The 17,236-nt window shown below is 43.3% G+C and overlaps 1 protein-coding gene across 2 annotated transcripts in view; it reads left to right on the forward strand.

Annotated features, from left to right (window-relative positions):
• Window positions 1-747: 747 nt before the first annotated feature.
• LOC311100474 (mediator of RNA polymerase II transcription subunit 24-like) overlaps window positions 748-17,236 on the forward strand; it is a 38,394-nt gene continuing 21,905 nt past the window's right edge. Inside the window, exons 1-10 of one of the 2 annotated variants that reach the window (XM_084141394.1) lie at window positions 748-843; window positions 1,649-1,779; window positions 1,882-1,964; window positions 10,660-10,698; window positions 10,813-10,886; window positions 12,846-13,069; window positions 13,242-13,353; window positions 13,443-13,593; window positions 13,755-13,868; window positions 14,002-14,055. In XM_084141394.1, the coding sequence (XP_083997520.1) occupies window positions 1,650-1,779; window positions 1,882-1,964; window positions 10,660-10,698; window positions 10,813-10,886; window positions 12,846-13,069; window positions 13,242-13,353; window positions 13,443-13,593; window positions 13,755-13,868; window positions 14,002-14,055 (981 nt within the window). In that variant the 5' untranslated portion in view covers window positions 748-843; window position 1,649. The remainder of the gene's footprint in view (window positions 844-1,648; window positions 1,780-1,881; window positions 1,965-10,659; window positions 10,699-10,812; window positions 10,887-12,845; window positions 13,070-13,241; window positions 13,354-13,442; window positions 13,594-13,754; window positions 13,869-14,001; window positions 14,056-17,236) is intronic. The other variant, XM_084141395.1, reaches the window with a different exon arrangement.

A 17,236-nucleotide genomic window follows, 5' to 3' on the forward strand; every position in this document is an offset into this window, starting at 1 on the left:
GACATAGATAGATTACACGTCTCTGCATCTGTCCTTTTATGGCATCTGTGAGAGCACGTGCAGCACCATTGAGGCCATTTCCATTTTGAAGTAGTCCATTTTTTTCCTCTACTACTGCTATTGGTTGGTAAACATTTACATTTTAGTAATTTAGCAGACACTCTTATCCAGAGCGACTTACAGTTAGTGAGTGCATACATTTTCATTTTCATACTGGCCCCCCTGTGGGAAACTAACCCACAACCCTGGCATTGCAAGCGCCATGCTCTACCAACTGAGCTACAGGGGACAAACTGAAAGGGCGCATACTGCCACCTGGAGTGTGCTGTTTGAACAGGTATGAAGCCAAGGTTGCCGATATACTGCCCCATGCAGTTATGGTTGGAATGTTTGCTCACAAGTATAATTAATTGGCTGACCCCTCCTGGTGACCTGGATGGAATTATGTGATCCTTCCTTAACCCATAGGAGGCCCCACCCAGTTGACTACTTCAACATGTGAAATTCCTCAATGGCGCTGCCCATGCTAAAATGGGCTTTTGGGCACTAGAGTTGTCTAAGTTGATTTGTTACAAATTTAATTGTTCTGTGGCATGGAGCTCAACATAAGTGTGAAAGTGGTGACATCTAGTGTCAAAAATTGGTGATGACAGGTTTGAACGAAATAAACCAATGGGCTTGCTGTTTACTCAGAACTGTTTCTCTTGACCAATCAGTGCTAACGATGTTGTTCTAATCGTTGAAAAATAAAGATGGCGTTCATTGTCTTGTAAATCTGATTGAGTCCCACATTAGGCTAACTTTACATTTATCTATTAAATTGATACATTCTGGACGTTTCATGTAAGTATTCATTTAACTGGTAGTTTATCATAGTATTCATATTGAATACGCCAGGGCTCTCGTTGCAAGCCACTCGTGCAACTTCAATTTGCCTGCACAGACAGTACAGACAGCTAGCTACTGTAGCTAACTAATGATAGTTAGCTAGCTTGCTAGCTAGCCACTTTGCTGAGGAAGACAGATTGCTCGCTAGTCATGTTTTTGGTAGATAATTATATTTCTCAAATGTACATTGTAATACGTGAACAACTGTCTTGCAAACAGTCTACACGGTAAAAAACAATAAGCTAGCTAGAACGCCTCCCCGGGACCACCCATACGTAAAAATGTATGCGCACATGACTGTAAGTCGCTTTGGATAAAAGCGTCTGCTAAATGGCATATTATTATTATTTATTAGTATTAGTTCTGTCTGGTCCGCATGGCGTTACGTGCGCGGCTGAGCCTTCTTTAACATCTCCTTTCCAGATGTGTTGGCACATTTTGTTTAGTGACTGGCTTCAATACTTTTGCTATTTCTCACCAAAGCAACGATGTTGGTAAAGCGCGCTCAAATTGTTATCTGTCTGGGTAGGGTGTCATTTCTCCAAAATACGAATAAACAACTTTTGAACACTTTGTTTACAACCAGACTGGTTCTGGTTCATGCGCGCGTGTCAGATCTGCACTATACGCTTAATTGCGGTCCGACGTTTCACCAAGAAAAACGTATATCATGGAGCTTATACATCTTATGACATTTTCATATGCAAAAAAACAAACACTTGATTTCCATGTGGTTGATAATGTGTGTGGCACTTGTCAGTATGAAGGTGGTCAATTTGAAACAAGCCATCCTCCAGGCTTGGAAGGAGCGCTGGAGTGACTATCAATGGGCCATCAACATCAAAAAGAACTTCCCAAAGGGAGCCACATGGGACTACCTCAACTTGGCAGGTCAGCTGACTTATGTTGATCATCCATGTAAATGCTTGCGAAGTGGAAAGTAAACAATGAATGAGTATGATTTAATTATTGTTGTATTTCCCTATGTTCCAGAGGCTCTCATGGAGCAGGCAATGATTGGCCCTTCTCCCAACCCGCTCATCTTGTCCTACCTCAAGTATGCCATCAGTTCCCAGGTAAGGTTGACATTTTGAAACCCATATTTTACCCTATACATAACCTCGAAATACACACATAGTCCAGGCGATAATGTGAAAAACGTTTTGCTAAAAGCATGAAAGTTTGTACACTTGTACAGTTTGAGGCCCTGAACATTTTCAGATATGGAGCGATCGCAAAAATGTCTCATGGCGGCCATTTTCTATTCCGCCATAACCAAATAATGTATTTTCCGTCATATCTCCTGAACCAAACATGATAACATAGAACATGTCATGTCTAACCCTATGTTTTGATGGTCAATGATTACAATGGTGCCATGTACAACATCATAAACAGTTCAGATTATTATATAATGGTGGACTGCCATGGGAAGAAATCCAATAAAATCGCTGTTTCTGAAAACGTACTCAATAGAATATTATTTCTGTGGCATACTGTTGTCTATTGCTGTGAATGCGGATACTGTGTGTAGGGTTCACACAAGGTGCTTAAAGTACTTGAATTTGGCACTCTGAAATTCAAGTACTAGAATACCTTGAAAATCAGACATTTTCTCAAATTGCTACTTGAAAAGTACTGATCAAATATGTTAATATGAAAAATATTAGAAAAATGTCTTGGTCTAGTGAATTCATTTCCAGGCAGACTACCGAGTTTTATTTCCTCACGTTTCACACTCGGGTTGCTAGGCGAGCTTGCTCATTCCACCCACACTGCCACTCAGACAGGCAGGTACATAACTGACTAATTAGGCGCCGCCAAACGTCAATAGCTAAAATGCCAGGCAAATATAGATTCAATCCTGCATGGCAGGATATTGATGTTTTATGAATGGGTTTTGCCATACCCAACCAGGGATGTAGTGGAGGGTAAACACCGTTTACGCAACTTTTTATTTGTGAAATAGCGTTTACTCACCTTATTATTTTGTTCATTATCATTTACGCACTTACTGTGTTCCCAGTTTTGATCAACGCTCAAGGCTTCTTGATCGCGCCTACCTCTGTGAACAAGTGAACGATTCATGTATGCTCGTTACGTTTGCCTGCTCCCCCGGATTTGCCTTGTTAGCAGCGCATTCATTCACCACTGTCCAACGGGAAACTCTGCTCTGTCAACAGACATCCCCCAAACAAAACGCCCCTGACTCTCTGAGAATGAGTCTACAACTAAGCTAGCTATAATCAAAAGATGGTCTACTATAGGTTCTCATGACAAAATACATTTTCTTTACAGAGAGTAGTGAGACAGACAGTGGTGAGTCAGGCTGCAATGAAGGAGGCAAAGAAGATGCATAGAGAGAGGAAGCATTGAAGCAAGCAGGGAGCGAGGTTAGTAGTACAGTGGCTCCCAAACTTGGGGTCAGGGACCCATCTGGGGTCCCCTAAAATGTAAATAGGGTCCCCTGAGAGAATCTTTAATCTTATCAAACACATCAACTTGTTTCTCTTCAAATGGGTATAGAATACAACATTTAGAGTCAACTAAGAGCCTTTTTACACTGTTAGAATTCACTTTCATGTCATGTGTTGGGACAGCCTTTGCGACCAAACATTTTGTGAAATATAAAGACAATTTCAATATAAAGACAATTTAATAATATTATATAATGTACACTGAACAAAAATATAAACGCAACATGCAACAATTTCAACGATTTTACTGAGTTACAGTTCAAATAAGGAAATCAGTCAACATCATCAGTACTGACTTACCACTCATGTATGTAGTAAATAAGTAGTGAAACACGTATTATTGAGTAGAACTTGTAAGGAAGGTAGTGATGAATAGTATGTGGTCCTCTGTAGCTCAGCTGGTAGAGCACGGCGCTTGTAACGCCAAGGTAGTGGGTTCGATCCCCGGACCACCCATACACAAAAAAAATTATGCACGCATGACTGTAAGTCGCTTTGGATAAAAGCGTCTGCTAAATGGCATATTATTATTATTATTATTATTCGTATGTTTTTTTCTTTTCTTCATGAGGTTGTGGCGATATACTGCCATCAGGTGGCGACTAGAGACATTTTACATTTTAGTCATTTAGCAGACGCTCTTATCCAGAGCGACTTACAGTTAGTGATTACATATATATATATATTATTTTTTTATACTGGCCCCCCGTGGGAATCGAACCCATAACCCTGGCGTTGCAAATGCCATGCTCTATCAACTGAGCTACATCCCTGCCGGCCATTCCCTCCCCTACCCTGGACGACGCTGGGCCAATTGTGCGCCGCCCATGAGTCTCCCGGTCGCGGCCGGCTGCGACAGAGCCTGGATTCGAACCAGGATCTCTAGTGGCACAGTTAGCACTGCGATGCAGTGCCTTAGACCACTGCGCCACTCAGGAGTCAGAGACAATTGCATAATAGGAACTATTAGAAATTGATGGTCCTTGAAAATAAATATTAGTGTTTGAAAAAGTTATTGAAAGTCTTTGAATTTTACTTGCCACTGTCTGTACGAACCCTGTGTGTAACATTGTAAAATCACAGAACACAGGAACCTTTGTAATTGTCTGGACCCAGGGACACATACAGCACGTACCTCAACTGCATGTGGGTCCCAAATGCCACACATCACTCCTTAAATTATATATATATTTCAGAAGAGAACATTTCCATTTTTGAGCAATTCACAATTCTCCTTTATGATTGCACTAACAGTCAAAATAACATCAACCAAGCTCGTTTTGAGATATTCATGAAGAAAGGAACAGATAAGGTACAAATCCACACAAACATTATGCTTTGGTTCAGCACATAAAAATCAATGAATACAAATATTATTTGGCCCTTTTCAAACAACAATTGTCACACAGTTTTCTATGTTATCATGTTTGGTTCAGGAGATATGATGCAAAATAAATTATTTGGTTATGGCGGAATGGTGTTTCTGATGTTGTGCGTGCATGAAGGAGAATTGTGAAGTGCTCCAAAATGGAAATGTTATTTTCTTAAATATAATTTGAGGAGTGGTGGGTGGCATTTGGGACCGACAAGCACTTCCACCATGCTCGACACAATGTTTACAGAGGACACTAATATTTGCGTATACTCTACATACAGTGCATTCAGAAAGTATTCAGACCCCTTCACTTTTTCCACATTTTGTTACGTTACAGCCTTATTCTAAAATGGATTAAATTGTTTTTTCCTCTCATCAGTCTACACAAAATACCCAATTTTGACAAAAAACTGGTTTTTATAAAAAATTGAAATATCACATTTACATAAGTATTTAGACCCTTTACTCAGTACTTTGTTGAAGCACCTTTGGCAGCGATTACAGCTTCGAGTCTTCTTGGGTATGACGTTACAAGCTTGGCACACCTGTATTTGGGGAGTTTCTCCCATTCTTCTCTGCAGATCTTCTCAAGCTCTTTCAAGTTCGATGGGGAGCGTCACTGCACAGCTATTTTCAGGTCTGTCCAGAGATGTTAGATCGGGTTCAAGTCCGGGCTCTGGCTGGGCCACTCAAGGACATTCAGAGACTTGTCCTGAAGCCACTCCAACGTTGTCTTGGGTGTGTGCTTAGGGTCGTTGTCCTGTTGGATGGTGAACCTTCGGCCCAGTCTGAGGTCCCGAGAGCTCTGGAGCAGGTTTTATCAAGGATCTCGCTGTACTTTCTTTGCTCCGTTCATCTTTCCCTCGATCCTGACTAGTCTCCCTGCTGCTGAAAACATCCCCACAGCATGATGCTGCCACAACCATGCTTCACCGTAGCGATGGTGCCAGGTTTCCTTATATAGACAGGTGTGAGCCTTTCTAAATCATGTCCAATCAATTGAATTTACCACAGGTGGACTCCACAGGTGGAAACAGGATGCACCTGTGTTCAATTTCGAGTCTCATACCAAAGGGTCTGATACCAAGATGGCGCCGGAGGAGATGGCTGCCGTTTTACGGCCCTCTAACCAATTGTGCTATTGTGTGTGTTTTCACGTTATTTGTAATTTATCCTGTACATTATGTTTCTGCCACCGTCTCCTATGACCAAAAAGATAGATTTTTCTTCAACGAGTCGGACGCAAAGGATATTCTACAGACACCCGACAAGGCCCAAATCCCAGTCATTCGCATGAGAAAGAGACAGAGATATCGTGGACGTAGGTCAGGGTGCCTTCTAAGGATCCGACGCAGAGCGAGTAAACTGCCTTGTCCATCAATCCTATTAGCCAACGTACAATCATTTGAAAACAAAATGAACGACCTAAGATCAAGGTTATCCTACCAACGGGACATTAAAAACTGTAATATCTTATGTTTCACCGAGTCGTGGCTGAACGACGACATGGATAACATACAGCTGACGGGATATACGCTACATCGGCAGGATAGAACGGCTGACTCCGGTAAGACAAGGGGTGGCGGTCTGTGTATATTTGTAAACAACAGCTGGTGCATAAAATCTAATACTAAGGAAGTCTCTAGGTTTTGCTCGCCTGAGGTAGAGTATCTCATGATAAGCTGTAGACCACACTATTTACCTAGAGAGTTTTCATCTATATTTTTCGTAGCTGTCGATTTACCACCACAAACCGATGCTGGCACTAAGATTGCACTCAATGAGCTGTATAAGGCCATAAGAAAACATGAAAACGCTCATCCAGAGGCAGCACTCCTAGTTGTCGGGGACTTTAATGCAGGGAAACTTAAATCCATTCGACCTAATTTCTACCAGCATGTTAAATGAGCAACCAGAGGAAAATAACTCTAGACCACCTTTACTCCACACTCAGAGACGTGTACAAAGCTCTCCCTCACCCTCCATTTGGTAAATCTGACCATAATTCTATCCTCCTGATTCCTGTTTATAATAAAAAAACTAAAGCAGGAAGCACCAGTGACTCGGTTAATAAGGAAGTGGTCTGATGAAGCAAATGCTATGCTACAGGACTGATTTGCTAGCACAGACTGGAATATGTTCCGGTATTCTTCCGATGGCATTGAGGAGTACACCACATCAGTCACTGGCTTCATCAATAAGTGCATCGATGACGTCGTCCCCACAGTGACCGTACGTACATACCCCAACCAGAAGCCATGGATTACAGGCAACATCCGCACTGAGCTAAAGGGTAGAACTGCCGCTTTCAAGGAGCGGGACTCTAACCCGGACGCTTATAAGAAATCCCGCTATGCCCTCCGACGAACCATCAAACAGGCAAGACTAAGATTGAATCATACTACACTGGCTCCGACGCTCGTCGGATGTGGCAGGGTTTGTAAACTATTACAGGCTACAAAGGGAAGCACAGCCGCGAGCTGCCCAGTGACACAAGCCTACCAGACGAGCTAAATGACTTCTATGCTCGCTTCGAGGCAAGCAACACTGAAGCATGCATGAGAGCATCAGCTGTTCCGGAGGACTATGTGATCAGCCTCTCCGTAGCCGATGTGAGTAAGACTTTTTAGCAGGTCAACATTCACAAGGCCAGACCGATTACCAGGACGTGTACTCTGAGCATGCGCTGACCAACTGGCAAGTGTCTTCTCTGACATTTTCAACATGTCCCTGACTGTGTCTATAATCCCAACATGTTTCAAACAGACCACCATAGTCCCTGTGCCCAAGAACACTAAGATAACCTGCCTAAATGACTACCGACCCGTAGCACTCACGTCTGTAGCCATGAAGTGCTTTGAAAGGCTGGTCATGGCTCACATCAACACCATTATCCCAGAAACCCTAGACCCACTCCAATTTGCATACCGCCCCAACAGATCCGCAGATGATGCAATCTCTACTGCACTCCACACTGCCCTTTCCCACCTGGACAAGAGGAACACCTACGTGAGAATGCTATTCATTGACTACAGCTCAGCGTTCAACACCATAGTGCCCTCAAAGCTCATCACTAAGCAAAGGACCCTGGGACTAAACACCTCCCTCTACAACTGGATCCTGGACTTCCTGACGGGCCGCCCCCAGGTGGTAAGGGTAGGTAACAACACATCTGCCACGCTGATCCTCAACATGGGGGTCCCTCAGGGGTGCGTGCTCAGTCCTCTCCTGTACTCTCTGTTCACCCATGACTGCATGGCCAGGCACGACTCCAACACCATCAATAAGTTTGCAGACGACACAACAGAGGTAGGCCTGATCACCGACAACGATGAGACAGCCTATAGGAAGGAGGTCAGAGACCTGGCTGTGTGGTGCCAGGATAACAACCTCTCCCTCAATGTGATCAAGACAAAGGAGATGATTGTGGACTACAGGGAAAAAAAGAGGACTGAGCACGCCCTCATTTTCATCGACGGGGCTGTAGTGGAGCAGGTTGAGAACTTGAAGACAGTAGTGAAGAGGGCACGACAAAGCCTATTCCCCCCCTCAGGAGACTGAAAAGATATGGCATGGGTCCTCAGATCCTCAAAGTTCTACAGCTGCACCATCGAGAGCATCCTGACTGGTTGCATCACCGCCTGGTATGGCAACTGCTCGTCCTCCGACCGCAAGGCACTACAGAGGGTAGTGCGTACGGCCCAGTACATCACTGGTGCCAAACTTCTTGCCATCCAGGACCTCTAAACCAGGCGGTGTCAGAGGGAGGCCCTAAAAATTGTCAAAGACTCCAGCCACCCTATTCATAGACTGCTCTCTCTGCTACCGCATGGCAAGCGGTACCGGAGCGCCAAGTCTAGGTCCAAAAGGCTTCTTAACAGCTTCTACCCCCCCCCCCCCCCCCAAGCCATAAGACTCCTGAACAGCTAATCATGGCTACCCAGACTATTTGCATTGTCCCCCCCAACCCACCCCATCCCCTCTTACGCTGCTGCTATTCTGTTTATTATCTATGCATAGTCACTTTAACTCTACCCACATGTACATATTACCTCAATTACCTTGACTATAATAATAATATGCCATTTAGCAGACGCTTTTATCCAAAGCGACTTACAGTCGTGCGTGCATACATTTTTGTGTATGGGTGGTCCCAGGGATCGAACCCACTACCTTGGCGTTACAAGCGCCGTGCTCTACCAGCTGAGCTACAGAGGACCACGTCCTAACCGGTGCCCCTGCACATTTACTCTGTACCGGTACCCCCTGTATATAGCCTCCCTACTGTTATTTTATTTTACTGCTGCTCTTTAATGATTTGTTAATTTTGTTCTTTACTTATCTATTTTTTACTTAACCGTTAAAAAAATAAAAAAACTTCAATGTTGGTTCAGGGCTTGTAAGTAAGCATTTCACTGTAAGGTCTGCACCTGTTGTATTCGGCGTATGTAGCAAATAAAATTTGATTTGATTTGAATACTTATGTAAATAAGGTATTTCTGTTTTCTAAAAACCTGTGTTCACTTTGTCATTATGGGGTATTGTGTGTAGATTGAGGGGGAAAAAACGATTTAATCAATTTTAGAATAAGGCTGTAGCGTAACAAAATGTGGAAAAAGTCAAGGGGTCTGAATACTGAATACAGTGTCACTGAGTAGGCTGATACACCATTTCATGGGTGCACAATCTATAGGTTAGACCAGGGTTTCCCAAACTCGGTCCTGGGTGCATGAGAGAATACCAAGAGTGTGCAAAGCTGTCATCAAGGCAAAGGGTGGCTACTTTGAAAAATCTAAAATATATTTTGATTTGTTTAACACTTTTTTTTGGTTACTACATGATTCCATATGTTATTTCATAGTTTTGATGTCTTCACTATTATTCTACAATGTAGAAAATAGTAAAAATAAAGAAAAACCCTTAAATGTGTAGGTGTGTCCAAACTTTTGACTGGTAGTGTATATACGAACCCCGCTCTGCTCCTCAAATGAAAACGTGTGGTGGGCAGGGTCGGCCCAGGCTGACCCCACCCACAGCCGATACCGCGGCGAGGGGTTTCTCTAGCGGTTAGAGTGTTGGGCCAGTAACCGAAAGGTCGCTAGTTCGACTCCCCGAGCCGACAAGGTGCAAAATCGGTCGATGTGCCCTTGAGCAAGGCAATTAACCCTAATTGCTCCACGGTCACCGTTGATAATTGCAGACCCTGGCCGTGACCCCACTCTCCGAAGGTGTCTCGGGAGTGGGATATGCAAAAAACACATTGTGAAATAGGACAAATGTAAGCACCTACCCAAATTATTAATGTTATAAAGTCCATGGGTCCTGCTTTTTTCAAAGGCCTTCCTGTGTTCCATGAATTTACACAGTATCTACTTTCACAACCAGCGGCAAGACAACAGCAGAAATAATATTCTATTGCGTACGTTGTCAGAAACAGCAATTGTATTGGAATTCTTCCCATTGCTTACCATGGCAGTCTACCATTATATAATAATCAGAACTCTTTATGATGTTGTACATGGCACCGTTGTAATCATTGACCATCAAAACATCGGTGTAGACATCACCTTTTCTGTGTTTGGTTCAGGAGATATGACACAAAATACATGTTTTCGCTATGGTGGAATGGAAAATGGCCGGCAGGAGGTGTTTCTGCGATGGCTCCATATCTGAAAATGTTCAGGGCCCCAAACAGTACAAGTGTAGTAAGTTTCATGCTTTTATGAAAAAGTGAACATATCACCTAAAATTTGGTGCATATCTCCTGGACTAATATAAGATCTGGTTGTAGCGATATTGAAGGGTTCATATTCTTCCCATAGTAGGAAAGACGGTGTAGAAGATTTGCTGGTGAAAAGAGACAAAAGGTGCTTGATTTATGCACAATTATTACTAATGGAAACCATTGTATTTCCTCAGATGGTCTCTTATTCAAGTGTACTCTTAGCCATCAGTAAGGTGAGTTTGGGCTCCTCTTTCTGTCACGCTGGCCAATAACTGTCTGACTGCTACTAGACATGCATGCTTTCATCGGTTGACAACTCTCTGACATGCTCCTTTTTGTTTCCGAAGTTTGATGACTTCTCCAGAGAGCTCTGCGTCAAGTCCCTGTTGGAGATTATGGACATGTTCTGCCACCGTCTCAGGTACTGCACACTTGCTTTATCCCGTCCCACTCCAATCCTGTTATATTCTTCCTTCCTTTCGATTTGGCATTGGTGTTATCCCTTGAAAATGTTTCATCCTGGCTCTGCCGAGAAAGAGATGACACACCTTCTTTTTTGATTTTTTTTATTAAATATGGTTGAAGCACTAATACAGTCGTATGAAAATGTTTGTGCACCCCTGACAATTTCTATGATTTCCATTTATAAATATTTGGGTGTTTGGATCAGCAATTTCATTTTGATCTATCAAATAACTGATGGAGACAGTAATATTTCAGTAGTGAAATTAGGTTTATTGGATTAACAGAAAATGTGCAATATGCATCAAAACGAAATTAGACAGGTGCATAAATTTGGGCACCCCAACAGAAAAATCACATCAATATTTAGTAGAGCCTCCTTTTGCTAAAATAACAGCCTCTAGACGCTTCCTATAGCCTCTAATGAGTGTCTGGATGAAGGTATTTTGGACCATTCGTCCTTACAAAACATCTCCACTTCAGTTAGGTTTGATGGTTGCCGAGCATGGACAGCCCGCTTCAAATCATCCCACAGATTCTCAATGATATTCAGGTCTGGGGACTGGGATGGCCATTCCAGAACATTGTACTTGTTCCTCTGCATAAATGCCCAGGTAGATTTTGAGCAGTGTTTTGGGTCGTTGTCTTGTTGAAATATCCAGCCCCGGCGTAACTTCAACTTTGTGACTGATTCTTCAACATTATTCCCAAGAATCTGCTGATATTGAGTGGAATCCATGTGACCCTCAACTTTAACAAGATTCCCAGTACCGGCACTGGCCACACAGCCCCACAGCATGATAGAACCCCCACCAAATTTTACTGTGGGTAGCAAGTGTTTTTCTTGGAACGCTGTGTTCTTTTGCCGCCATGCATAACGCCCCTGGTTATGACCAAATAACTAAATCTTTGTTTCATCAGTCCACAGCACCTTATTCCAAAATGAAGCTGGCTTGTCCAAATGTGCGTTTGCATACCTCAAGCGACTCTGTTTGTGGCGCGTGTGCAGAAAAGGCTGCTTCCGCATCACTCTCCCGTACAGCTTCTCCTTGTGCAAAGTGCGCTGAATTGTTGAACGATGCACAGTGACACCATCTGCAGCAAGATGATGTTGTAGGTCTTTGGAGGTGGTCTGTGGGCTGTTTTTGACCGTTCTCACCATCCTTCGCCTTTACCTCCGATATTTTACTTGGCCTGCCACTTCTGGCCTTAACAAGAACTGTGCCTGTGGTCTTCCATTTCCTCACTATGTTCCTCACAGTGGACACTGACAGCTTACATCTCTGCGATAGCTTTTTGTAGCCTTCCCCTAAATCATAATGTTGAACAATCTTTGTTTTCAGGTCATTTGAGAGTTGTTTTGAGGCCCCCATGTTGCCACTCTTCAGAGGAGAGTCAAAGAGAACAACAACTTGCAATTGGCCACCTTAAATACCTTTTCTCATGATTGGATGTACTTGTCTATGAAGTGCAAGGCTTAATGAGCTCACCAAACCAATTGTGTGTTCCAATTAATCAGTGCTAAGTAGTTACAGGTATTCAAATCAACAGAATGACAAGGGTGCCCACATTTTTGCATAGCCTATTTTTCACATCTGATTTAATTTCATACAACTTAATATTGCTACACTAAAAATCTTTGTCTGGACAATACCCCAGTACTCAGCTTTTATTAGAAAATGAATGGCATGCCACTGTGATCATTTTCTGTGACGACAGAGTAAATTATTATGCAAGCCTCAGAGGGGTGCCCAAACTTTTTCATACGACTGTAGTTATGAGTCTGCTGGTTGAAGGATTATCTCAGAGCGTCAGAGAGTGAGTGCATTTCCGACATCAAGTCACCTTTCACATTGAAAAATAATACCCCAGAATAATCCCAAACATCAATTCTACCCCCATCCACCCTCCATCCCAGCTGCCACGGGAAGGCGGAGGAGTGCATCGGGCTGTGCCGGGCCTTGCTGGGCGTGGTAGTGTGGCTCCTGACGGGCTGCGCCTGCTACTGCGAGAGGCTCAGGGATCTGGGGCCGTCGGCCAGCACAGAAGCCAACCTGAGGGCCTGTCTGGAGAGGCTAAGGGATTTGGTGAACAGCACGAAGAACAGGGCCCTGGTCCACATCGCTCGCCTAGAGGACCAAGGTCAGTCAGGGGCTACGGAATCTTCTAAGAGGTTTTCCTATAACTACATGCAGTTGGCTGCATATTATTTTGATAAAACTGAAATCACAATATATTAATATTGTTGTAGCATTTGATTTGAATGAATTTCATTGGTATGTTTGACTCCACATCATATGATATGTTTCAAAAGCCTCCTGGACCAATGTGGAGCAAGCTTTGCTCACAGTGACAGAGGGGCTCAGCAGTCTGACCAATCAGACACTGAGAGGCAAGCTGGAGGAGTGTATTTCATTGGTGAAGAGGTGAGAATGTAGCACTTATGGGGTACAAGCCAATGGCCTTGGTAAATGGCAATTTTTTTTATTATCATCTGACCTATCTTCCCCCTTAGTATTCCTACGATGCTGTCCGAACAATCAGACCCCCCGCACCACTCGTTGTTCCCCTCGGTCCACGCCTTCATCATGCTGGAAGGAACCATGAACCTGACAGGGGAGACCCAGCCACTGGTGGAGCAGCTGATGATGATCAAGAGGATGCAGGTGAGCCTTGTTTGGTCTAGAGTTAACGTATGTAAAGCATATGCGACTTTCACTTTGAGTTTCACTTTGAGTTGAGGGAAATTGTAATTCCGTTTACTTCCTGAATTGACTGAATTGAAATGGAATATTGACCCCCAACCTTGGTGTGTTCCCCTGTGCAGCGTATCCCTGTGCCACTCTTTGTGTTGGAGATCTGGAAGGCGTGTTTCACTGGCCTCATTGAGTCACCAGAGGGCACTGAGGAGCTCAAGTGGACCGCCTTCACCTTCCTTAAGGTACTTCTCACAATGAATGCCGGATAATTACACTACATTCATGTTTTATTGTCCTTGGAGCAAGCATTTTAATGTGTTCTTTTCATTTGAGCCCATGATGTCACCATCTTACTGACGATCCTCTCATCTCTAGATCCCCCAGGTTCTCCTCAGACTAAAGAAGTATCCCCAGGGTGAGAAGGTACAGGTATAGTACTGAGTTATTCTCTCTTTACATCCATAAAAATAAATTGTTATAATATCTGTTTCAAGTTTCTATACCAGTAATAAATACATTGGAAACATGAAAGGGATAATCAACGAGGGGCTATGCGTTCTGTGGAAAATAATAAACGACGACGCGTCAGCCGAGTGGAACTAACCATCCACGGAGTTGCGTGATTTTCCTGAGAACGCATAGAGCCCCGAGTTCATTATCCCTTTTACACCAAGGCTATAATTTAACACATTTGCCGCTAGAGATGTGTTCAACATTCACTGAAGTAGCTAGCAAGTTTACTAGATAGCTGCAGTAGTTGCCTTGGTAACCAAACAGACTTGCTAGCTTGGTTAACCAAACCATCAGTCCTAGCTTGCTATTATGATAATTTAATTCAACAATGCCAGTAATGTTTTCAATTCGACTTTTGCTTTCAAAAGCAGCTCAAACATAGAACATGTAAGAATGAACTTCATAGCCATTGAATTCTACCGTGTATTATAGGGAAATAATGCACGGTCTAGAACAGGGGAGGTACTGCAGACAGATCAAATAAATAAATAAATGAAACAAACAAAAAACATTATTGAATACAGGGCTGCCAACTTTTGAAGATGGCTTGGAGTGAGAACTCTCCTGAATGTCATTGGCTCCACCCCTACCTGGGGGGTATGGGCATCCCGTCCCAGGAAAAATAATCAGATTTAAAGCCAATTTCCTGCAATTCATATTTTCTCAAGGCCTAGGCCCATGACCAGGGTGGAATAAAATGTTTTAAAAAGCACAGGTCAAGTGTACAGTCGTGGTCGAAAGTTTTGAGAATGACACAAGTATTGGTCTTCACAAAGTTCGCTACTTCAGTGTTATGAGATATTTTTGTCAGATGTTACTATGGTATACTGAAGTATAATTACAAGTATTCCATAAGTGTCAAAGGCTTTTATTGACAATTACATTAAGTTTATGCAAAGAGTCAATATTTGCAGTGTTGACCCTTCTTTTTCAAGACCTCTGCAATCTGCCCTGGCATGCTGTCAATTAACTTCTGGGCCACATCCTGACTGATGGCAGCCCATTCTTGCATAATCAACGCTTGGAGTTTGCCAGAATTTGTGGGTTTTTGTTTGTCCACCCGCCTCTTGAGGATCGACCACAAGTTCTCAATGGGATTAAGGTCTGGGGAGTTTCCTGGCCATGGACCCAGAATTTTGATGTTTTGTTCCCCGAGCCACTTAGTTATCACTTTTGCCTTATGGAAAGGTGCTCCATCATGCTGGAAAAGGCACTGGTCGTCACCAAACTGTTCTTGAATGGTTGGGAGAAGTTGCTCTCTGAGGATGTGGTGGGACCATTATTTATTCATGGCTGTGTTCTTAGGCAAAATTGTGAGTGAGCCCACTCCCTTGGCTGAGAAGCAACCCCACACATGAATGGTCTCAGGATGCTTTACTGTTGGCATGACACAGGACTGATGGTGTGCTCACCTTGTCTTCTCCGGACAAGCTGTTTTCCGGATGCCCCAAACAATCGGGAAGGGGATTCATCAGAGAAAATGACTTTACCCCAGTCCTCAGCAGTCCAATCCCTGTACCTTTTGCAGAAAATCAGTCTGTCCCTAATGTTTTTCCTGGGGAGAAGTGGCTTCTTTGCTGCCCTTCTTGACACCAGGCCGTATTTGCCTCACTGTGCGTGCACTCACACCTGCCTGCTGCCATTCCTGAGCAAGCTCTGCACTGGTGGTGCCCCGATCCCGCAGCTGAATCAACTTTAGGAGATGGTCCTGGCACTTGCTGGACTTTCTTGGGCGCCCTGACGCCTTCTTCACAACAATTGAACCTCTCTCCTTGAAGTTCTTGATGATCCGATAAATGGTTGATTTAGGTTCAATCTTACTAGCAGCAATATCCTTGCCTGTGAAGCCCTTTTTGTGCAAAGCAATGATGACAGTTCCTTGCAGGTAACATTTACATTTACATTTTAGTCATTTAGCAGACACTCTTATCCAGAGCGACTTACAAGAGCAATTAGGGTTAAGTGCCTTGCTCAAGGGCACATCGACAGATTTTTCACCTAGTCGGCTCGGGGATTAGAACCAGCGACCTTTCGGTTACTGGCACAATGCTCTTAACCACTAAGCTACCTGCCGTAATCATGGTTAACAGAGGAAGCACCACCCTCCTTTTTAAAGCTTCCAGTCTGTTATTCTAACTCAATCAGCATGACAGAGTGATCTCCAGCCTTGTCTACGTCAACACTCACCTGTGTTAATGAGAGAATCACTGACATGATGGCAGCTGGTCCTTTTGTGGCAGGGCTGAAATGCAGTGGAAATGTTTTTTTGGGGATTAAGTTCATTTTCATGGCAAAGAGGGACTTTGCAATTCATCTGATCACTCTTCATGACATTCTGGAGTATATGCAAATTGCCATCATCAAAACTGAGGCTACACTCTTTAAAGAAAGCTAGTGATTTCAAAACGATTTGGAGGCACAGTTGAAAAGTTAAAGCACTGAATATTAATCAGAAAATAAAAGCAGCAGGCCTACTTTTTCCAATGCGTTAGAAATAAGAGGTGTGGCGTGTGACCGTGTGAAGAGGGTCCAATGCGTGTCTCACGCCCAATGCGTGAAAGTTAGCATCACTGTTGAATATTACTAACAACAGATTAAACTACTTTTGGCCAAGGGATCCGTGGGATAGGTTTAAAGTGTGTAATACAATACAACACAATGTCATATTATTAATCTACAATTGATGTTCTTAGTCCTGGCAAACATGGGCCTGGGAAGCTCACATTGATATTGGTATCCGCAGTACTTCACTAATGATCCATTTGTGAATTCAATACTTATTGTATTTTAAATTTTTTACATAAATGCACTGTAATTTAAACTTTAAAACTGCAAAGTTTTCTCTCTGCCTCGTGGCAAGATGTGAAGAATTGCAGGATATTAGCTTGAAAACTGCAACATTTTCTCTTCGTGGCCAAGAGATGGGCCTTTAAAATGTTACTTCCCAGGGCCAAAACTAGTTTTTCTGGCCATGCACTGCTGAAGTCATAGTAAAACTCCTATTTTTATCTCACTCAAGTTTTGTTCTGATTATGAAGGGGTCGCTGATGAATTTGCTATCACAAAAGTGGTCCCCGGCCCCCAACATTTTGAGAAC

Source organism: Coregonus lavaretus (genome assembly GCF_964263955.1).
Source record: "Coregonus lavaretus genome assembly, chromosome: 25".
Taxonomy (NCBI): Eukaryota; Metazoa; Chordata; class Actinopteri; order Salmoniformes; family Salmonidae; genus Coregonus; species Coregonus lavaretus.